This window comes from Lissotriton helveticus, chromosome 10, assembly GCF_964261635.1.
Source record: "Lissotriton helveticus chromosome 10, aLisHel1.1, whole genome shotgun sequence".
In the NCBI taxonomy this organism is placed as follows: domain Eukaryota; kingdom Metazoa; phylum Chordata; class Amphibia; order Caudata; family Salamandridae; genus Lissotriton; species Lissotriton helveticus.
Window position 1 is genome coordinate 152,555,025 of NC_136071.1, and position 24,951 is coordinate 152,579,975.

General features: G+C 46.2%; 1 protein-coding gene across 8 annotated transcripts in view; it reads left to right on the plus strand.

The window, feature by feature from the left end:
• Nucleotides 1-24,951, plus strand: part of LOC144786046 (kinesin-like protein KIF19) — a 1,675,385-nt gene that overhangs the window by 1,382,288 nt on the left and 268,146 nt on the right. For all 8 annotated transcript variants that reach the window (XM_078664980.1, XM_078664979.1, XM_078664981.1 and 5 more), the window contains one exon: nt 1,789-1,888. In XM_078664980.1, the coding sequence (XP_078521106.1) occupies nt 1,789-1,888 (100 nt within the window). The remainder of the gene's footprint in view (nt 1-1,788; nt 1,889-24,951) is intronic.

Genomic DNA, 24,951 nt, shown 5'->3' on the forward strand with positions numbered 1-24,951 from the left:
AGATCTGCCTTGATGTTTTATATTTCCCTCAAACACTAGCCTGGTAATAAAGTGCAGAACGTAGGCTGAGCTTCGCCAACATCTAACTCGTGCTAATAGTTTCTTTTGTGGCTGTATCTAATATTCAGATGTATCCAAACCTCTACAACTTTTTTTTTAAAAGGGGTGTTTCTCCTTGTACTACAATTTGTAAAACACTCTACCTCAGAGACACCAATGCTTTTAAAATGGAAAGCGTGCGATGCTTCCTTAACAGTGTCTTGTGCTTAACAGTGTCTTGTGCGGGAGAGAGCTGTACAATTTCCTTTAAGTAAATTATATTACCAAACGTTTACAGATATCATAATACCATGCCTGAATGGAAGATCCCACTTGTTGCCGGCCCGGGCAAGCCTTCTTTCGTTGAAATAATGTTCGAGCAAAGGGTAGCAAGCATGGCTGGAGAAGATTGATGCTTGGACTAGTGGCATATTTTGCCAATCCTTTGCCACACTCTTTACAGAGAAAGCAGTTTGTGTGTGTGGTGTGTGATTGGTGCGTGCTCCACACATCAATGCACCATGTGTATGTTCAGCCCTGCAGTTCAACACCATTTCTAATCTGCACCTTTCATAACTGTAGGCCCGGCCGAGACCTGAAGAGTTTGCAGGCAGCAATCATGACAAGGGGAGGAGAGCGCCGCGGCATTAGAAGACAGACAACGTCTAGACTGTGACAACATACATTCCTGGCTCTGCTTAATCAATTAATTAGGATGCATTGCGATGTGCGAAATAAATTAAAAACTTCCCGCCTGTTGGGCCCTACCTGCCCGAGTTCAGTTCACACGTCTCACTCTCTACTCCGGAGGCCGGTGACCGGTCTGCCCAGCCTGCCTGCAACCAAAACGGATGGCTAGGCTGCTGCTGCAGGGCACGACCGGTAGAGTCGACTGCTTTCCTTCAGGCTCCCCGCTCCGACCTTGACCTCGTCGGTTAGCGTGAAAGACAGTCCGTCACTCGGTCTAGAAAATGGCTGCTAGTCTTGTTCTCCTACTGATGCGCGGCAGCGGGAAGAAGTCAGAGTCTGCGCAGACGATACCAACTCGTCACAGGGTGGGTCTCACCACGCCCTGTGACGAATTGGGAGGGGTGACATACGACAGCAAGCTCTCCTCCTCCACCTGATTGACGTGGAGACGTTAGCAATCCCGGGCTTGTGTTAAAAACGCCCGGGGCTAACATAATCTCCACGCCATCAGGGGGTGGAGACTGGGCTTCCAGGCTATGTCTTGCCTAGCTGATGACATCACAGCCTTCAGGGCTGTGAGGGTCTCAGCCGGCAAAGACATAGCAGGTGGTGCCGCGCAGCGGTATTGGCAGTGGGGGGCAGCAGACTTCGAGACAGTGCCCCGTGTTCTTTGCCCCGGGCCGTGTTCTTACTTCTTTGCGATTTCATTTTTTTATTTACAATTGAAAAAGAAACTAGTTAAGAAAAACCAGTCAAAACGTAGCAAACGTGATAAATTGCCTGGGCCTAAATTACCTGGAGTGGAGCCCCAACGCCCACAAAGAGAAACTGCCACTGAGCAGCTGCGGTTTAGATTTCTATGGTGTAGATGCCCAGGGTCATTTTAGAACAAGCTGATTGATATCTGAACCTTCGGGGTTGAAAGAGGACAGATCAAAAGCAAATGACCACATATTTAATGAAGACACGTAAGACACCAAATGCTGCTGTTTCAAAGATTGTCCTCTCGTAGAGAACCTTGCGATTATACTAAAACTCTCTTTTCTATTTATTTCACAGAGACAGTCCCAGAACATCCAAATCTTCTGCCTCGTTAAAGCATGATTCCAGTTTCAGTCCTATTGCCTTTCATCTCATGGGACCATACTCCAGCCAGCAGGTCAGTGTTCGGAAATTTATTATGGTATAACAATCATATTTAATAAGATTTTTTTTTTATCTTGTGCTCTCTTGTCCTTGTAGTCCAAAGCATTTCCTCCATTTTCTATTTGTCACCTTTAAAGTGAAACTCAAACTAAAGCCACTGCTGGACTTTCTTTTGATTTTCATGGACAAATTATGGCTATAAAGGAATATTACATGGATAACTGTTGGTGACCATTGATTTTGGTTTAGGCTATGCATTTCACTGGTGTCCATTTACTGCTTAACCTCAATCTTTTGCAAAGGTAAATGCCTCTCATTTAGACCTTAAAAATCTGTACCAGTTTGTGTAAAGTAGTTCTACTTTATCTGCCTTCACAAGTTCAAAACTCCCCCATTGACAGTTTGACAACACCAGACATTCTGCATAATCTTCATTGGCTTACTATGAAATGAAGTATCACCTTCAGAAATATAACAGTTTCTTTCTCACAACTATTTTCATACTGAACTGGTCGTCGATTTTATCTCTATAACAAGACCCACAAGTATACTCACATCTGCCAAGGCAGACCTGCTTGAAATCTCTTTGTGGGTCTCTTGTTCCTTATCTGGTGAAAGGTAATTGTACAGTTGCATGTGTAGTACTGAAATGGATTTCCCTATATTCTTCAATAAATTAGAGACCATACTTTATTTAGGATGTAATTAAAAACATCTCTTCTGCATAGCGGTCTGTTCTCCAAAATGACAATGGCAGTGGAACTGACTTTATCCAGTCTTTGTCCCAGCATTCAAGATATCATAGTAATTAATGGCCCCTTGTCAAACACTTGACTTTTCCGTTGCCTCCAATTTGCTCCTGTGACGGTAAGGGAACAGCAGGGAGTGGCAACTACAGAAAGCAAACGGGGTTATTTGGGCCTTTTGTTGCTGCAGTCTTCATGACTCCAGAGACCATGGGTACCACTGGCCAAGACAGCAGTAGCAGCTGCAGTCTTTATTTGGTTAATCATAATTTACATTTATGCTGTTCTTCCTATAATATAGGTCAGTTTTTTATGCTAGTCTTCTTATAATGTAGGTCAATTTTCCTTGGGGGGTTTGTGCTATTCTTCTTATAATGTAGGCCAGTTTTCCTTGTTTTTGTGTGCTATTCTTCTTTTAAAGTGTGTCAGTTGTCCTTGGGGGTGAGTTAGCTCCGAGTCAGTTCCTAGAGGGGTTTAGTTTAGCCATATGTCCAGTACGAGTTTGATGAGATGTCATAAAAAGTTACTGTACTTTTAAACCTGATCAAAGGAAATAACTGTTGACTAAATCAAATGTTGCAGTAAAGTATGGTTTGCCTACACCATAGGGCTATAATTTGTACCAATAAGTATCACAAGGGGCAGATTTAGGAGCCCCGTAAGACACTTATGTGACGCAGCAGCGGCGTAAAGTAAGCGCTGCAACGGATTTACAATGTGACGCATTTAGGAAGATGCATCAAGCCGTAAACCCCTAAGCCACATTATACCTGCATCAGGTATAATGTGGGCATACCATCGCAGAGTGGGCTTTCCGTCCCAGGAAAGCCTCGGAAAAGTGCTTGATTTCACTCAGTCACTTTCCAGACGCCACTGCGTCAAAACCTTGCGTCTGCTCGAAGCAGGCGCAAGGCGTGAGGAAGAATGTGAAAGATAGGCTGGTTTGGAACAGTGCTGGAGTTGTGTCGCCCCCGCAACACGACTCCACTCCAGCACTGCGCCAAACTTACGCCGGCAGATAGGACACACATCTGCCCATCCTTGTGCCACGGTGCGCCGCAATGTAAATGCGGCGCATCCGTGGTAGCGCATGGGTGGTTTTGCATGTCGCAAGTTTACCGGCGCATCCCTGCTAATTTGCAGAGATGCGCCAGTCCTTGTAGATCTGCCCCCAAGTTTATTAGAAGGTCCTGTATGCAGGAGGTCAGGTGATAAGACAAATACAAGAGTAAAAGGAGTGTGCTTTACTAGTAATTTCGGCATTACTGAACCAAATAGAGTATTCAAAAATGAACTTTGTTAGCTTGGGATTGAAGGCAAACTATCAGGACAAAATAGGCTTTCTTCGCAGATCAAGCCAAGGAAACCTCATCTCATCTATTAAACACCTTCAAGAGAAAAACTCATTCTCTCTGCCTCTTACCGTTATACTTTCATAGTCTCTACTGATACCTTTCTGTCATTTCTCCATTTACAAAATATAAGTATCAAAGATATTATTCAGACTTTGGGCAACAAGGGAAATTTGAGTGAGGCGCTTATCTGTCCGAGATTTTACCTGCAACTATTTGGGAACTTTTTCCTTACCCATGTGTGCCTTTTCTGACTCTCTTGGCAATATACTCCATGACCAAGCACATTAGCCTTGTTATTATTGTTTCCTTTTTAAAATGTATGGCTAATCTTCCTTCTAGGGTGTCCCCAGTGGCACCTCTTCTTTAGAAAAGTAAGATTGGTGTGCTAGGTCCAGAAACATACGATTCTGTATAATATCTTCCATTTCAGATATGGAATTGGTAAGGTCTTTAACTCCTACGAAATAACTGCTTACTTAGGCCATTCACTGATAATGAAGACACGCATTTGCAATGCAATAAGTCTTGCATTTACGCGTGTTTGATCAATTAGCATTGTAAATGACGATGCCTTTTTTATGTTTTGGTTTTTAAAACAAAAATAAAAGGCATTGTCATTTACATGCCAATAGCTTAAACTCGCGTAAATGCGAGCCCTAAGACATTGCAAATGCTTGTTTTACCTGGACTTCGCATAAGAACTCCACCCAAAGTACACAATTAAAATCCAAGTGCAAGGCACTGCTGATCCGAGTAAACAGATAACAAAGTCCTTTTATACATGGGTTGGGGGATCACATGCACGTCCTCAGATCAGACCCTTGGAGCAATGAGTAATTGTTCTTTGTCATGTGTCTAACAAAGAGATGTCACAGTGTTATGTTGTCTTCTTACCTTGTGCCTTTAAATACATGTTCGGTACAAAAGGGGGTGGTGATGGACGGAGCATCTGAATCAATCAAACACTCACACCCAGTCAAAAGATCTGGGTTTAATCCATCACCGTTCTTTAGCCCACTCTGCCACCCCAGTTCAGACATGGCTATATGCAAATCAGTCTGACCCTGTGCCTCATGGGAACAGTCCAGCCCGAACTGCCAAGCCATGTCTTCCTTGGACCGGAAACAAGCTTCCGAGGACCGGTTTCTGGCATTCCAGCCGTCTTCAGCACGGCTTGCTTGAATCCAGTGGCAATGTGAGCAAGGGACTCACGTCTGAGCATACCCTGCCACATTTATGGCGGCCAAAAGCGGTACGAAAGGGGGTGGTGATGGACGGAGCATCTGAATCAATCAAACACTCACACCCAGTCAAAGGATCTGGGTTTAATCCATCACCGTTTTTTAGCCCACTCTGCCAGCCCAGTTCAGACATGGCTATATGCAAATCAGTCTGACCCTGTGCCTCATGGGAACAGTCCAGCCCGAACTGCCAAGCCATGTCTTCCCTGGACCGGAAACAAGCTTCCGAGGACCGGTTTCTGGCATTCCAGCCGTCTTCAGCCCGGCTTGCTTGAATCCAGTGGCAAAGTGAGCAAGGGACTCACGTCTGAGCATACCCTGCCACACTTATGGCGGCCAAAAGCGGTACAAAAGGGGGTGGTGATGGACGGAGCATCTGAATCAATCAAACACTCACACCCAGTCAAAAGATCTGGGTTTAATCCATCACCGTTCTTTAGCCCACTCTGCCACCCCAGTTCAGACATGGCTATATGCAAATCAGTCTGACCCTGTGCCTTATGGGAACAGTCCAGCCCGAACTGCCAAGCCATGTCTTCCCTGGACCGGAAACAAGCTTCTGAGGACCGGTTTCTGGCATTCCAGCCGTCTTCAGCCCGGCTTGCTTGAATCCAGTGGCAAAGTGAGCAAGGGACTCACGTCTGAGCATACTCTGCCACACTTATGGCGGCCAAAAGCGGTACAAAAGGGGGTGGTGATGGACGGAGCATCTGAATCAATCAAACACTCACACCCAGTCAAAAGATCTGGGTTTAATACATCACGTTCTTTAGCCCACTCTGCCACCACAGTTCAGACATGGCTATATGCAAATCAGTCTGACCCTGTGCCTCATGGGAACAGTCCAGCCCGAACTGCCAAGCCATGTCTTCCCTGGACCGGAAACAAGCTTCCGAGGACCGGTTTTTGGCATTCCGCCGTCTTCAGCCCGGCTTGCTTGAATCCAGTGGCAAAGTGAGCAAGGGACTCACGTCTGAGCATACCCTGCCACACTTATGGCGGCCAAAAGCGGTACAAAAGGGGGTGGTGATGGACGGAGCATCTGAATCAATCAAACACTCACACCCAGTCAAAGGGTCTGGGTTTAATCCATCACCGTTCTTTAGCCCACTCTGCCACCCCAGTTCAGACATTGCTATATGCAAATCAGTCTGACCCTGTGCCTCATGGGAACAGTCCAGCCCGAACTGCCAAGCCATGTCTTCCCTGGACCGGAAACAAGCTTCCGAGGACCGGTTTCTGGCATTCCAGCCGTCTTCAGCCCGGCTTGCTTGAATCCAGTGGCAAAGTGAGCAAGGGACTCACGTCTGAGCATACCCTGCCACACTTATGGCGGCCAAAAGCGGTACAAAAGGGGGTGGTGATGGACGGAGCATCTGAATCAATCAAACACTCACACCCAGTCAAAAGATCTGGGTTTAATCCATCACCGTTCTTTAGCCCACTCTGCCACCCCAGTTCAGACATGGCTATATGCAAATCAGTCTGACCCTGTGCCTTATGGGAACAGTCCAGCCCGAACTGCCAAGCCATGTCTTCCCTGGACCGGAAACAAGCTTCCGAGGACCAATTTCTGGCATTCCAGCCGTCTTCAGCCCGGCTTGCTTGAATCCAGTGGCAAAGTGAGCAAGGGACTCACGTCTGAGCATACTCTGCTACACTTATGGCGGCCAAAAGCGGTACAAAAGGGGGTGGTGATGGACGGAGCATCTGAATCAATCAAACACTCACACCCAGTCAAAGGGTCTGGGTTTAATACATCACGTTCTTTAGCCCACTCTGCCACCCCAGTTCAGACATTGCTATATGCAAATCAGTCTGACCCTGTGCCTCATGGGAACAGTCCAGCCCGAACTGCCAAGCCATGTCTTCCCTGGACCGGAAACAAGCTTCCGAGGACCGGTTTCTGGCATTCCAGCCGTCTTCAGCCCGGCTTGCTTGAATCCAGTGGCAAAGTGAGCAAGGGACTCACGTCTGAGCATACCCTGCCACACTTATGGCGGCCAAAAGCGGTACAAAAGGGGGTGGTGATGGACGGAGCATCTGAATCAATCAAACACTCACACCCAGTCAAAAGATCTGGGTTTAATCCATCACTGTTCTTTAGCCCACTCTGCCACCCCAGTTCAGACATGGCTATATGCAAATCAGTCTGACCCTGTGCCTCATGGGAACAGTCCAGCAGAGTTGAGGAAGCAATACAGAGTGCGTCGGTGGGGGCAACATTGAGTGCAAGGGAGGGGAAAAGAAATATAGAGGGTGGGGGGAATCTGTGGGGAGGATGGAAGCAACTGGAGGGTGGGTGGGAAGTAGAAGCAACAGGTGAGAGAAAAAAAAAGGTGAGGGCTGGAGTAATGGGCAAGAGCGCAACTTGGAGCGGTAGGGGGAGAAGCTTGCAGGTGAAAAAACAAGAGGGGGAAGTACACCAGGGCGAAGGCAACATGGAAGGGGCTGGGAGAGGCACATGGGCGACAGAGAGCAGCAGGGGGAGATAAAGTACACCAGGGACACAACTTGAAAAAGCATGTACTCTCTTGAAGTGCCTAATCCAATTTTTTTTTAAAGTAGAGCTTGAAAAGCAAGCCCTGGAATCATTGAAGATAATTAATCAAGATGAATGAAATGAAATGAAATGAAATGAAAATACATTTATACAGCGCAACTAAAGCCCAATGGGCGTCAAGGCGCCTAACAAAAGAATATCAGCTATTAAGGTAAACTCTTACTGCGGGTAAGCCCTGATAAAACACCAGGTTTTAAGCGCTTTTTTAAAAAGAGAAAGAGATGGTTGGGTTTTAATCTCTTGGGGAAGCGAATTCCACAGTTTGGGGGCCACAATGGAAAATGCCCTATTGCCCCAACGTACCCTTTTGGCACGAGGAACCACGAGCAAATTCATCTCCGAGGATCTCAGAGATCTACAGGGCAGGTAACGAGTAAGCAGAGTACTTAGAGCATCCGGTGACCCATCTGCCAGAGCTCTAAATGCTAAGCATAGGATCTTAAAAGAGATCCTCCAGTGAATTGGGAGCCAATGAAGGCTCTTTCTTGCCCTTGTAGCAGAGGATACCTTGGGAAGTGCAAGGACAAAGCGGGCAGCCGCATTTTGCACGACCTGAAGTCGATGAATGAGTCCCTTGTTGGAGTCTGCATAAAGTGCGTTGCAGTAGTCCAACCTGGAACCCACCAGTGCCACCACCGTCTGCTTACGTACTGAGGGAGAGAGATAGTGAAGGATCCTCTTAAGAATTTTTATAACCCCCCAACATGTAGCAACAGTTCGGTTGACCTGTAGTGTCATGGACAGAGAGGTGTCAAAAATAACGCCTAGGTTTCTGGCTGACTGGGAGGGCGTAGGACAAGTTCCCAGCGCTGGCGGCCACCACTCATTAGACCAGATATCCTGGTCCTTGCCAAAGACCAGGATTTCAGTTTTGTCGCCATTCAACTTCAGGGAATTCTGAAGCATCCAGTCAGAGACTGTTTGCATACAGATCCTGAAATTGGTGGCGGAGGTGGAAACCGAGTGGGCCAATGACACCATGATCTGTGTGTCATCGGCGTATGACACCACTTCCATCCCGTGAGATTTTACTAGCATAGCAAGGGGGGCCACATAAATGTTAAATAGGGTCGGACTAAGGGCCGACCCTTGTGGTACCCCACACTGCAAGGATTTGACAGGGGAAAGGAATTCGCCAAGCATGACCCTCTGCTCTCTATGATGTAAAAAGGAGTGCAGGAGGTTCAGAGCCGAACGGCAATCCCTGCCTCCCTCAACCGAGATGTAAGAGTAGAGGGAGACAGGGTGTCGAAAGCTGCTGTGAGGTCCAATAGGACCAACACCGTAGTTTGGCCTGAGTCCACCTTCATACGTATGTTATTAACCACCATAGTCAGTCAGAGCTGACTCCGTACTATGGGCCTTTCGGAATCCATGTTGGGAGCTATCAAGAAACCCAGATGAGTCCAGAAAGTTAGAGAGATTAAAGTTGAGGTGAGACTCAAGCATTTTTGCGGGGGCAGGTAACAGTGAGATAGGTCTAAAATGTTTCAACTGTTCCGGATCTAGCGTGGGCTTCTTAAGCAGAGGCTTCACTATCGCCCTCTTCCAGACTGAGGGAAAAATGCCTTGAGTTATGGAACCATTCATTACCTCCAAGAGAGGCGGAAGGAGTGTGGATCTACATTCCTTAAAGGTCTTCAGGGGGCAGGGGTCAAGAGGGGATGAGGATTTAATCCTATCAAGCAGAAGCTCAAGCCCTTCAAAGGTAAGTAACGGGAAGTCTGTGAAACTCTTAGGGTGATCTTTAGGCCAAGCTTCTAAGTTGACCAAAGTTTGAAGAGAGGAATCACCCAGGGTATTTCTCTGGGATTCCAGGGCAAGATAGATATCCTCAATTTTCCTGTAGAAAAACTCTGATATGTTATCGCATAGCTCCTGCGAGCCCACAACTGGGTCAGGTACCTGAAGGGAGCACAGGGAGTCAACGATCTTAAAAAGCTCCCTGGAGGAGGTGAGAGAAGCGGTAAGGTTTGAAAAATACTGCTGTTTTTCCCTTATGAGACTGGCTTTATAATCTCTTAGCAGGCCCTTATGGAGCTCCCTTTCAGTGGGGTCCCAGGATTTCCTCCATTTTCTCTCTTGTCTTCTACAACTTTGTCTAAGATGTCTTAGAGATTCCGTAAACCACGGGGCAGTGGGCTTGCGGCGGGCCGAATATCTATAAGATAGAGGGGCCAACTCATCGACCGCTTTGGTGATGGAGGCAGAATACCGTTCAGCTGCTTCCTCCACATCTCCCAAGGGAGAGTATCTACTCTTCTCTAAGTATGGAGCAAGGACCTCATTAGTAATATTCCTAAAACTCCTTTTCGGACCTCTAGTATTGGAGTGTGGAAAAGTAAATTCTGCCATGTTCTGTGTCCCTACGCCTCCTCCATCATATGTTATGTGTGCATGATTAATATGCATATGTATTCCCCATGTTCGATTCAAGACGCAATTATAGTTGTGTCCACCTCTAATATGCCAGTTTCCAGTTCTCGTGAATACTACGAATATCAGGTCTATGTAAAGCTACGTTGCCACGTTTCTCAGTGTGCACGTTATTCCATTATAAAGTCCCCGTTTCTAGGCCTCAAAAGGGCCTGGACACCAGATTCAGCTCCTGTCTCCTGAAACCTCGCTGAGGAGCGATGCAGCCCCCACCTGTATCCTCGACCCTTCACTTACTTCCTGCCTTGCAGTGCCCGGTTCAGCCTGGCTCTGCCTCTGAGTCTGCCAAAAGTATGTTATGATTCCAGTTATCAGTTCAGTCCTCCTTCTCTGCATTCCTAAAGCTACTGAATCGCATCGATAGTTTCCGTCATTGTCTAGCCTTCACGTCTCCACGTTAGAGAAATACTGCATTTAATGGTCATTTAATATTCTTCATCACGCACTACATGTAGAATAATGCATGCTCCAGTCTTAGAATCAAGTTAGCCTTTCCCCTCCTGACTTCTAGTTTATATCAACATGTTCTCTAAACATCAGATACTAGATACTGCTTAGGTACATGTCGCCCTGACTCTCCAGACTTCAGTCTCTGCTCCTAGCACAGAGTTCGAGGCCCCCAGCTTCTCCTAGTGATACGTCATTGCCAGTTTGCGCGCACCACCAGGTTAGAGGTCCCGGCTCCTCAGGTAGCCCCCTCCATGGTTTCCGCCCCATTCATGACATATTCTGTTACGTTTGCATCACATGTCTATGTATACGCCCTGTTACACCTCTTTTCACCCTTATCTTTCGCGACTGCTACGCGTCACGCCTATTGCTCCACCCACTGCTACGCCTATTGCAATGTAATGCTATGTGTTTGCGTTATGTATATATGCTCATGCACTGTTATTAAAGGGTTGTTCCCTTGTCCCGATCCTGACACCAGCAGCGCTGCTGGGCCCTGCCATCCTATTCCTATGCAGGTTGTCCTGTTCCTGTCCTTTATGCTGTAATAAACCTGCGAAACTCCTACTACCTCGAATTTTGACTCTTATTTATTGAGCTATCTGTTATTCATTTATACATTCAAAAATAGGGTATTTATTTATTTATTTACCACATAATGGCGCCCGAACAGGGACTTGCCCTTTCCCCACGCGTCGGTGAAGCCACGCCGACCCCCTGACCCTCTGCAGTCGTGACGGAACTCTTCTGCGCACCGGCAGATATTTCTGCTTCAAGTATCCCTCAGGCCCACGGAGGAGACGGAGGAGGCGGTCCAGCATCCAAACGAGACGGTGGAGGAACGCGGCGAGTCCCGACCAGAGCCCAAGCCGAGAGTCCAAGGTCCGAGGTATCCGGAGGCCCACCCGTAACAGAAGTCCGAAGTTCGTCCGTCCGACGTCGAGGCAGTCCAGTCCAGTCTGAGGCTTTCCGTTCTTGCTGCCCGGTGAGTACCGTTACTGGGGTAGTATCTAGACAGGGTCAATTTAATTGACTCTGGTCCGTGGGTTGGTGGTACACAGACCCACAAACGAAGTGTCCACTTCGGTGGATGCGGGTCCTGACGTGTCTCTTTATGAGACCGGTAAGTTTCGTACTGTTTCAGCAGTGCATCTAGTTCCTGTTCTAGTCAGTTCTGTTCTCGAGAAAATTCATGTATTCTGTGTTCCGTATTCCAGGTAGTATTCTGTTCGAACTGTTATTTTAAATGTTCTTCATGTATTTTAATGTCGTGGTATGAATGGGGAATAAGTATCGTGTTCATTGTGTATTGTATTGTGTCTAGATTACAGTCCAGTCATGCCCTTGTTTTCCAAGTTACGTCAGTTAAAAACTAGAAAGGGTCTGCTGGAAGCAGCAGTTCCAGTTCCGCCTAGGGACAGTCCAGGTCATTTTATGTATCAGAAGCATGGCATAAGCGCCATATTGTATCTAGATTTATGGGTAGAGTATACCAAACAGTTAGAAGAAAAGTATAGATGGCCCGTATCGGGCACATGGGATGCCGAGTGCATCATGCGAGTAGAAGAGGCATTATGGAAAAAGAAAGCCAGACAGTCACAGAAAGATGCCATCGAGTTATGGCGCAAAGAAGCTCATAAAAGAACTGAAAAGGAAATCAGAAAGTCAGAATTAAGTAGAGAATCCTTAGAACGAGCACAAGAAAAAGAACTAATCGAGATAGGTGAACAAGTCAAAGCCGAACAGTCAGACAGACAGAGGCATGCCCTTATTAGGGGTATGTATCCTCTCCTTGCCGAGGGCTTGCCAAAAGCGACCCCAGAGGCATCCAGTAATTTCCCGCCACCATTAGTTCCGACCAAGCTATGTCACAAACAGACCGCAGCTGATATTTTTATTTCGTCCTATTTGGACGACACAGTCCCAGAATATGCAAATCCTGTTCGCGCTCCGCCAGTCCCTGTAAATCAGGCACTTCCCGCTCCTCCAGACACCGGAGTACCTGTTACGGTACCCCCGGTCCAGCCCGCCATACAAGTCCAGCCTACATTTCCATTTCCCACTCTGCCAGGACGAAGAGCCTCAGTAGACGACTCTAGTTTAGGGGCCGCAGGGGGAGGTACTCCTCAAACCCCGCCGCCACACAAGCGTTTAACGACAGCCGAATTACATATACAAGCATCACAGCGTACGCCCAGACATCAGACTGTAGCAGAAATAAGAAAATCCCTTGCCGAATGCGGCTATGATCCAGTCCCAGGCGAGGATAATATGGTTTTATATTCATTCCGCGTAAGAAAGGTGGCCGAGTATCTAGTCACCTTACCGAATATGAAAGAAGATCTAGACAGAATATATCGTTTCATCCGTACAGGGGATGATCCAGAAAGTATTAGCGAGGCCATGTCTCAAAGGAATGCTGAGACCCAGCTCATGATATTAAAGTTTCTGATCAATTGTCTAATAAGAGAACAAGATTACCCGTCTAAAGATCCGGCTGAAATGAAAACCCTGACATGGTGGAGTGATAATATAGCCGAGGGTAAGCACAAGACCGTCGGTGCTATGGAGAGTATGTACAAGAAAATCCGTAAAGAAATAATAAAATTACACGAACAGCGTAAAGCAGCACAAGTAAGCGAGAAAGAAAGTAACTCTGATCCTGAAGAGTTAGACGACGAGAATCCTGACAGAATAGCGTATGTAGGAAAATCTAGATTTCCAGATCGCCATTTACGCCTAGAACACAAGTCTATTTTTCATCATCCAGCACCAGAACAAGGTTCTCTAGAACAAGTGTTTCAAGCTACCGATCATATTCTGAAATCACGAATCGGTTACAGTGAGTTAAGTACCATGCATGAACAAGAACTAGCCCGATCAGCAGTCCGATGGATTACTGATTCTACCACTTTTCCAGACGAAATAGTGGCACAAATGTTTCTAAAAATGCCCCCAGCCGAGCAGCGACTGGTGGGTATGTATATGATTCAGCACCTCATTACATTGTATGAGGGTCAACACTCTGATCCAGGCCCGCTACATGATGTCCTGAACGAGTTACTCCAGTATAGATGGAAAGGTTTAGGTACCGACTTAATTAGTGTCATTCTAGAACAGCGTCACAAATATAGAACGTTTCTGAACCCGCATTTTGTTCATGTCTCACCCCCAGAAAGTAAACCATTTTACATGGAGAGACAGAATCCGTTACGAGAAGTCCACCCAGTTAGAGGAACGGGTGGCGAACTAGAACGAGTGTTTGTTTACACTCCGATTACAAAGATGGAACTCCTCGAGATGAAGAAATTAATTCCCTGTCATGACAAAGATCCAGCAGGGTTCCATAGAGAATTAAAAGACATGCTCCGTATGGGAGAATACACGTATCCAGATATAATTAAAATGTTAAAGGTTCTGCTGCCCGCAGGGGTGTATGAAAAGCTCAAGGAAAAAGAATGGGAGGTGGGAGAGAAAAAGATCGATTGGGCAGTTCTAGAAGCTGAAGACAAGGCACGAGTACCAGGTACCGGTCTTGGAGCGAAATGTAAAGAATTACCAGAATTATTAATACAAGTTTTACCTAGATTATTGACAACTAGAAAAGAAGACTGGGATGCAATCTCAGCCTGTAAACAGAAACAAGACGAAGATATTAGTGATTTTTATTCTAGATTCGAGAAATGTTTTAGCATCAACAGTGGCCTCAAGACAAGTAGTGAGTCATACCCTCACCTTTTTGTTACTAAATTAGTCGAGAATTCAAGCCCACAAATTAAAAATCGAGTTCTGAAAGTCGAAAGTACCTGGCAAGCTAATACCCCGTCCCAGATGTTGCAGATGCTCCAATACCACCAGAATAGAATCAGGGAAGAGCAAGAACACGAGAGAAAACGTATGAAAGACACGAAAATGAAAGTACTAGTTGCACAATCTGTTCCTCAAGACAGTCAGAAGAGGGGTCCAAATCAAGCCAGTCATCCTGCAGCTCCCGTTAAAGGGAACTGCAATTATTGTAAACAGCCAGGTCATTTTATAAATGAGTGTGCAGTTCTGAAACACAACATAGCTACTGGTAAGATTAAAGAAAGACCACGTCCGCCTAGACAAGAACAAGTTTCACAGATTCCTCAGCCACAGAATACACCACAGACAGTTACAGCTCCGCAGCCTATCGCTGCAACACAGCACGTCACACAGCAGATGTACCAGTATGCACAGTCTGAGTATCCAGAGTACCAACAGTATTCATGAAACAGCCTAGAGAGGGAGGTAGGCTTGCCTCTCATCGAGATACCTGTAGATCAAGAAGGTCCCTATGTTCATAGTCAAGTATTAGGGAAAGACAGAAAGTTTTTGATCGATACAGGGGCAAGTAGGACCACAATTAGTCACGCCGAAGTTCCAGGGGCTCCGCTCTCAGGCTCAAGAAATGTTTCCCTTGGATTTTCAGGAAAGCCTATCGTAAATGAGATCTCAAAGCCAGTTACTCTAGAAGTAGGTCCATTGTCCCGCACTACTGATCTGTTACTTACTAAGTCATGTCCAGAAAACCTATTAGGCATTAAAACACTGAAAGAGTTAGGTGCAGTTATATGCTGTTCCCCAGAGGGAATACGATTGTTCCTACGTGACTTTAAGGGTCACTATGTATTACGAGATTTTGATTCAAGACTGTCTAATGTTCCACAGCACTTATGGGCGCAAGGTCCAACTGATGTAGGTTACATGCAAATCACACCCTATCGTGTGACTCTCAAGCCAGGTGTAGTGTTACCACGAATCAGACAGTACAGATTGCCACCTGAGGCTGTAGCAGCCTTATCCAAAATTATTGACGAGCTCATGGCTCAAGGAGTGGTTGTAGAAACTGACTCCAACGTATGCAATTCTCCGATCATTCCAGTCATGAAACGTACTGATCCAAATGCACCCCCAGTATATCGATTAGTGATTGACCTACGAGAACTTAATAAATGTATTATTCCGCAGTACCCAGTTGTTCCAGATATCTCCTCCCTATTGACAGCCATTGATTCCGAAGCCACGTTTTTCACTGTCATAGACCTCAAGAACGCATTTTTCAGTGTCCCCATTCATCCAGACAGCCAGTTCCTTTTCGGATTTTGTTTAAATGGAAGGAGCTATATGTTCACACGCGCTCCTCAAGGTTTCACAGAAAGTCCTAGTATTTACAGTCAAGCACTCAAGAGACAACTAGACAACATTCACATGCCAACTGACACTGCCCTGCTCCAGTATGTCGATGATCTACTGATCACAGCCCGTTCTGAATGTGCTTGCGAGCAAGCATCCCTTACAGTCTTGTATTTCCTAGCCGAGATGGGGCACAAGGTGTCCCCTTCTAAGCTTCAATTCTGTGTCCAGCAAGTGGTCTACTTAGGACACTTACTGTCCAAGAGGGGTAGGCAGTTGACACCAGACCGTATCCAGTTAATAGCGAGTCTTCCTCAGCCCAAGACCCAGAAGGAGGTACGTGCTTTTATCGGCCTCACTTCTTACTGCAGACAATGGATTCCTCAGTATGCATTTTTAGCCAAGCCACTGATACAGTTAACGACACAGGAGGCAGCCGTATCGACTGTCCTCCCTTGGACATCTGAACATACACTTAGTTTCAATGAGTTAAAGAAAGCCCTATGCCAAGCTCCAGTTCTAGCGACACCGAACTACAGTAAGCCTTTTACACTTTTCGTCACTGAACGCGAAGGTACAGCATTATCTGTTCTCACACAAGATCAAGCAGGACAATACAAGCCCTGTGCTTATTTTTCGAGCACATTAGATCCTGTAGCCCAGGCTCTGCCTGCGTGCCTCAAGTCAGTTGCAGCCGCAGCCCTAGCTATCAGACAAAGTGATTCCATAGTCTTAGGACATACCTTGACAGTACAAGTTCCACATTCCGTGGAAGTTCTTTTAAACCGAACACAAACTCAGCACTTGACAATTGCACGTTTAACAGGTTATGAATTGACACTGTTCCAGCCACACATAGAAATCAGACGCTGCAACATCCTGAACCCTGCTACACTGTTACCATCAGTTACTTCGAATTCTGCCACACATGACTGTGTGGAAGTAGTTAACATTACGACAAAGCCAAGACAAGATCTGACAGATACTCCGTTACCAGACCCCGACCTGACACTTTATGTGGATGGTTCATGTATGAGAACAAGTACAGGAGAACTAGTCGCCGCGTATGCAGTGACTACTGACACCGAAGTTATTGAAACACACCGTATTGACACCCTGTCCGCTCAAGCAGCAGAGCTAGTTGCTCTGACACAAGCCTGCATACACGCCAAGAACTTGAAAGTTAATGTTTACACAGATTCACGCTACGCATTTGGAGTTGTACACGACTTCGGAGTGCTCTGGCAGGAGAGAGGTTTCATGACTTCTCATGGAACCAAGATTCAGCATGGTCTCCTTATTCAAGCTCTGTTAGATGCCATACACTTACCGACATCTATCGCTATCATGAAATGCAAAGCACATACGAAAGTTACTGACATTATTTCCCAAGGTAACGATCTAGCAGATCGCACAGCCAAGCTTACAGCACAGACTCCAGACATTCCAGTTAATCAGACACATACTCCAGATCCGACTACATGTATGACAGTTAAGGACCCTACACAAGATGTCATAGATATCCAGTTACATGCTACTCCCGAAGAAATCAAGAAATGGTCCGAACAAGGAGGGGTCCAGACAGATCAAGGATGGTTAACGAAGGGTAGAGCCACATGGTTTCTCCCCGACTCTATGGTTCAAGTCATTATTAATACCGCACATAGTCCAGCACATTTAGGAGAAAAAGCTATGTTAGACAGTATCCAGAACATTTGGTTCAACAAGCATTTACGAGCTGCAGCCAAGCAGAAAGTCCGTACCTGTATGATATGTTGTCAGTTTAATCCAGGTAAAAGTGTCCCGGTGGAACAAGGTGGATTCCAGCCCCCTGACCACCCTTTTGAAGTCCTCCAAATGGATTATATTCAGATGGAGCGATGTCGAGGTTTCAAGTATGTCCTTGTAGTTGTATGCGCTTTGTCCAGGTGGACAGAAGCATATCCAGTTCCAGATTACACAGCCGCGACCACTGCCAAGCAGTTGGTTCGTGAGTTCTTCCCCCGTTATGGACTCCCTAGAGTCGTATATTCTGACAACGGCCAGCCATTCTCATCTGAGTTGATGAAGCATGTTTCCCTTTTGTTGGGGTACCAGTGGAAGTTTCATTGTGTACGCCATCCTGAAGCAGCCGGTCTCGTAGAGAGACATAACCAGACTCTGAAAATCCGAATTGCAAAAGTGTGTAAAGAGAAAGGTGTGGACTGGCTAGTAGCTCTGCCAGTCGCTTTATTTTATATGCGCATGGTCGCACATTCCAGATCAGGTCTGTCCCCGTATGAGGTCGTTTTCGGCCGCCCCCCTAACATGTGGGGTACTCCTAGACCCCGAAGTATTACCGATGTTTCAAGTAATATGCTGACAGATTACCTAGCTTCCTTGATGTCTGCCCTCAACTCATGTCGTTCACAGGTTGCCGCCGCATTTCCAGACAATACCGAGGTGGCACCGCATGAAATCGTTCCAGGATCCATGGTGTTGGTGAGGAATTTTGACAGATCAAGTCCGCTGGAGCCTCGCTGGAAGGAGCCCCGACAGGTCCTCCTCACCACCCGTACAGCCGTGAAGTTGGAAGGTCGCAAAGGCTGGGTGCACCTTTCTCATATAAAAAAGTTTTATGGACTGAAACCCGTCTTAAAGAACATTTCCCAGGATTTGAAGGATTGCCAAAATATTGTTCTCAAGGACTGTCCCGCAAAAGACATTGCTACAAACCCTCCCCTGTTAGAGAAAACTCCGCAACAGGAGTATAAACTCAAGTTAAGGTCTAGTAAAATAAGTCAGCCAGTTTGATTGTCTAAGTCCTCCCCTAGGTGAAACGGTTAGACTGTTTCTGACATGTATAAAATAGACCCCCATAGTGAGAGAGTTAGTCAAAACTCAATCCGATGTATCATTTTTCTATGTTTCATATTATTTCTCAGCATTATGATTTCCTGCACCAGTTATGCATTTTACCTGTATCTTCCAGTTCCTCATGTAAATATGTCTTCTAATGCTACAGTAGAGCATATGTTTAGTGATCTGCCTCCTCATGAACTCTCTTACCGCCTCGCTATGCGAAATAATTCTTTTATCCGCATGCTACATTACTCACATCAGACCAGCAATGCCACTAATTGTTGGGTGTGTGGTCGACTCCCCCCTTTCCAGACACCGAAGGGAGTTCTGCCACTTTTTCCTTATCCATTTTCACATAATGGTTCGTGTGGAGCATGGTCCACGTTAACGTCATCCTCAACAGATATGTCTTTTCTTAACAGTACATGTTTTCCAGACAAGCAAGGTCTTCCCCACAGAACCGGGTTAGATCTAGAAAATGAAGTGTATAATTTAGGTAATTATTCGTCGAATTTCATGGTCCTGAATGTCCAGTCTGATTCTACTCCAGACTTACCTGCTATTTCAGTACTACCAGTCAAAGGCGAATTATGTGTCCGAAATTATGGTTCCGTACATGTAGGACATAGTGATTGTACTACTATTGTCAAGTATAGTGACAGCGGGAAATCTATCTTCAAAGCTTCACGTCATTCTTATTTTATTTGTGGTCAAAGTGCATATGTTCGTCTGCCCCTCGATTGGGAGGGAACCTGTTACATTGCCTTCCTACTGCCACCAGTTTTCCTAGCCCCACCTGATTATCATAGAAACACACATCTAGTACACATTAGACATAGAAGGGAGTCCCCAATTGTCGATTATACTGAAACTGCTCTAGAACAGTATACAGATTTCAATAGAGGTTTCTTTTTCTTTATAGGACCTATCCAGAATAGTAAGCTAATCCGTAGGTTAACCAGAACCCTCGAAGTTGTAGTAAATGAGACTGCCTCTGCTCTAGGTAATTTAACTGAAGAGCAATCTGCTATGAGATTTGTCGTTTTACAGAACCGTCTCGTCCTTGACGTCATACTGGCCGATAGGGGCGGGGCCTGTAGAGTCATCGGATCTAGTTGCTGCATTTTTATTCCAAATAACGCGCCGTCTGTTTATTCAGCTATAACCAGACTCCATAAAATTTCCCATCTGTTACACCAAGATCCAGGCACCTGGACATGGTCCGGTTGGTTCTGGAATATAATTTCCGCCTGGGGATGGAAAGTCTTGTCCTTTCTAGGTATTGCAGTAGCGATCATATTCAGCTGCTGTCTCTGTATACAATGTGGCCCTGCGATTTGCGGCATTTGTGCTACCTCTTGTATTCCTAGTCCCAAGCCCCGTTCTAAATCCCGTTCCAAGAAAATTCGAGACGAGCAAATGATACTGTATGAAATGATAGATGGTATCATGAATATTGATGTTTCCTGATGGAAACGTAGTGACAAGGAGGGAATGTGGAAAAGTAAATTCTGCCATGTTCTGTGTCCCTACGCCTCCTCCATCATATGTTATGTGTGCATGATTAATATGCATATGTATTCCCCATGTTCGATTCAAGACGCAATTATAGTTGTGTCCACCTCTAATATGCCAGTTTCCAGTTCTCGTGAATACTACGAATATCAGGTCTATGTAAAGCTACGTTGCCACGTTTCTCAGTGTGCACGTTATTCCATTATAAAGTCCCCGTTTCTAGGCCTCAAAAGGGCCTGGACACCAGATTCAGCTCCTGTCTCCTGAAACCTCGCTGAGGAGCGATACAGCCCCCACCTGTATCCTCGACCCTTCACTTACTTCCTGCCTTGCAGTGCCCGGTTCAGCCTGGCTCTGCCTCTGAGTCTGCCAAAAGTATGTTATGATTCCAGTTATCAGTTCAGTCCTCCTTCTCTGCATTCCTAAAGCTACTGAATCGCATCGATAGTTTCCGTCATTGTCTAGCCTTCACGTCTCCACGTTAGAGAAATACTGCATTTAATGGTCATTTAATATTCTTCATCACGCACTACATGTAGAATAATGCATGCTCCAGTCTTAGAATCAAGTTAGCCTTTCCCCTCCTGACTTCTAGTTTATATCAACATGTTCTCTAAACATCAGATACTAGATACTGCTTAGGTACATGTCGCCCTGACTCTCCAGACTTCAGTCTCTGCTCCTAGCACAGAGTTCGAAGCCCCCAGCTTCTCCTAGTGATACGTCATTGCCAGTTTGCGCGCACCACCAGGTTAGAGGTCCCGGCTCCTCAGGTAGCCCCCTCCATGGTTTCCGCCCCATTCATGACATATTCTGTTACGTTTGCATCACATGTCTATGTATACGCCCTGTTACACCTCTTTTCACCCTTATCTTTCGCGACTGCTACGCGTCACGCCTATTGCTCCACCCACTGCTACGCCTATTGCAATGTAATGCTATGTGTTTGCGTTATGTATATATGCTCATGCACTGTTATTAAAGGGTTGTTCCCTTGTCCCGATCCTGACACCAGCAGCGCTGCTGGGCCCTGCCATCCTATTCCTATGCAGGTTGTCCTGTTCCTGTCCTTTATGCTGTAATAAACCTGCGAAACTCCTACTACCTCGAATTTTGACTCTTATTTATTGAGCTATCTGTTATTCATTTATACATTCAAAAATAGGGTATTTATTTATTTATTTACCACAGGAGGATGGTTCAGAAATTATTGCCGAAGGATAGGCCATCAGGAGGGTAAAGAGGCTATGCTCCGTGGGAGGGGTACACCTAAGATTGTCAAGCTGGGACATGAGTAAGAAGCAGGTGAATGACAGTGGGACACCAACCTGACTGGGGCCATCGTGAAGCAGCCTCCGTTGCCGCCGTGAGGTGAACGGCCTTCATTTCCATTCCCGGCCGTGATGGGAACGGCCCAACGAACTGCAATACCCAGAGGCCCTTGCTTGTCCCGCACCTGACACCGCGCCGGGGGGCTCAATAAAACCAACAGTGGCCCTCCCGCAACGCGGGCCGCGCCCGCGGCAGTTTGAGGTCGGGCCGGGCCATCCCCCTTGATTTTGTTTCTTACAGGGAGGACCATTATCTACATGCCATCTTATCGAGGTCCCACCAAGGGTTACTGCTGGCCAGGATGCCAAGCTGAGTGACAATATTCCTTTTTAATTTTTGTTTTGGTTTATTTAATTTGCATCCTTATTGAAAGTATTTTAGCTGCAGAGACATTTTTCAAGGGCTCGGTTGTGTCGTGTTGTGTATTCTATTTTATCGTGTGCTTTTTAAAAAGATATAGGGTCCTTTTTATATTGCAGTTTGCACTTTGGAGTGCAGATCCCTGTTCACAGGGGATAGTACTGTATACTGTTCATCCTACAAACGTCCTAGCACTTAGCACTTTGTTAAAGCCTAGCACTTTGTATTTGCACTAGGCACTTTATATTTTATTCCGTAGCTGTGGGGTCTCTGACCATAGATTATATCAACTATACTCATCTACATCCCTTATATTTACCCATACTAATATTAATATTGCCTAAGAAGCCATTATGGCAAGACGTAGAATTCCAAAGACTATAATTGAGAAACCATGCAACACAATAGATTGGTTTTTAGTGCGAGCAGTCAGTGCTATCACTGATGAGATTGATAGGACAGAACGCCGCTTATCGTTGAGTTCGAGTATGGTGGTCGGGGAACAATCAAGTAATGATAGTGGACCCCATCAGGGCGGCCCTATGCAAACTGCAGAAGTCACCTCTGATGTTCACCATGGCACTTGTAGCCCCCAGGAAAATGTATTAGATCTTCCCAATGATTTACCCACCCACCCTGATTCCCTTGCTATACATACACTCGGTAGGTCGCCAACACAGAAAAGAAAGAAAGGCGGCAAGAAGAAACAAACGGGGGGGTGCATTTCGAAAGGCAAGAAAAGTTCCACGCAGAACTCCATAGATTTGACAAGTGATGCCCAAGTTGGCCAAGATAACAACGCCAACCCACAAACTTTACTAATTATAGCCACAATTACCTTCAAGATAGAGGAGTTACTTAGGCTGCTTCATGAAAGAATTGATAAATTATCTAGTGAAATGACCAAGTTTAGCGGTTTAATGATGGACTCCAACATCAGCAACAGGTCAAGGAAGGATGCTTCCTGGGGAGGAACTAAAGAGGCGGAGTACAGGACAGCTACCACTAGTGTAAATAGTACAACCAAAGGACCAGGTTGCGATCTCCCTGGGGGACATAATGACATGGCAAGTATACAAATTAACGAATCAACAGCCCATTTACCACCACGACAGGAAGCCCAGAGTAATCACTCCCGATCACCCCATGGGGCTCAGATGAAAGGGTTGGGAGTTGATTACCCAAGTGCTACCACAAATAAAGCACGCTATAACCTAAGCCAAGAGAGGAGAGTTGATGATGCTATCAACCTTCCCCCAGAGTGCTGCCCATACGTTGCAGTTGTGGTGAATGTGCCACCCCTACAACCATGACTTACGGAGAGCAACAATACTTTGAAGAATAAAATTGTACATTGGCTTGATAAGAATTCTAATTTTAAAAACTGTGAACTGTTGAATTTCCCTGTGTGTCCTCTCCTCCCCCATAGCGCTGAAGTACTAGACGCTATCTTGACACTTAGTCATTTTAAAAATCCAAATTTTGCCACTTGCTACGCCCATATCTTTATTTGAGGATTGGTGCATGAGACCTGGAGATTCGCTCCGTTTTCCCAGCCAGAGCAGACCACTTGCTCGGACTCTCTCGGTGGGTGTGGCCGATTAAAGAGCCATCATCTGCGGGGACTGGGGTAATACAACAGCGGCCATATTAGTGTGGGCTCGCTGGGAACGTCGCTCGGACGACGTCATAAATATAGGACAGACAACAGGACGGTAGACTGCTGCTTTTCCCTCCTGAGGCTTGAGCCGGGAGGTTATGCCATTTTTAACGCTTCTAATTTTAAAAACTGTGAACTGTTGAATTTCCCTGTGTGTCCTCTCCTCCCCCATAGCGCTGAAGTACTAGACGCTATCTTGACACTTAGTCATTTTAAAAATCCAAATTTTGCCACTTGCTACGCCCATATCTTTATTTGAGGATTGGTGCATGAGACCTGGAGATTCGCTCCGTTTTCCCAGCCAGAGCAGACCAGTTGCTCGGACTCTCTCGGTGGGTGTGGCCGATTAAAGAGCCATCATCTGCGGGGACTGGGGGAATACAACAGCGGCCATATTAGTGTGGGCTCGCTGGGAACGTCGCTCGGACGACGTCATAAATATAGGACAGACAACAGGACGGTAGACTGCTGCTTTTCCCTCCTGAGGCTTGAGCCGGGAGGTTATGCCATTTTTAACGCTTCTAATTTTAAAAACTGTGAACTGTTGAATTTCCCTGTGTGTCCTCTCCTCCCCCATAGCGCTGAAGTACTAGACGCTATCTTGACACTTAGTCATTTTAAAAATCCAAATTTTGCCACTTGCTACGCCCATATCTTTATTTGAGGATTGGTGCATGAGACCTGGACATTCGCTCCGTTTTCCCAGCCAGAGCAGACCAGTTGCTCGGACTCGCTCGGTGGGTGTGGCCGATTAAAGAGCCATCATCTGCGGGGACTGGGGGAATACAACAGCGGCCATATTAGTGTGGGCTCGCTGGGAACGTCGCTCGGACGACGTCATAAATACATACGTCCATGGCTCCGCGCAGCGGACGCGCATTGCGGGCGCGCCGATCGCGCGCCGGAGTCAAGCCAGAGTCCTGCCCTTCTGTGCCCGTCCGTGACCGGACGGGGCTCGGGGCAGGACTCCACAGACCCGGCTCCCCATCACCTTTGGAGGCACATAACAATCAGAGTCCGTGCTATCAATACACTAAAGATGACCTGCTGAAACTTGGTATGCCACTATCATCCTATTGTTTGCACGCTATAGACCCGATATCTATACCCGCACATTGCAATATATGCCATCAATTACTTCCCAATACTATCTCCTCCACGAACATTACGCTGGACCTAAATATGGCTTTACTTAACTGTAGGTCTATGCCTAAGCATAAAACTGAAATTTTTGTTCTGCTGACGGAAGGCGATCTGGACATCATGTTTCTTACTGAAACATGGTTAGATGAAGCCTCCTCCCCGGATATCTTAGAGGCTATACCAAGCAACTATTGCCTTTTGAGAATAGACCGTCAGAAACAACGGGGGGGTGGATTGGCAATGATTAGCAAAAATGAACTTGAGTGCACTTTAATTG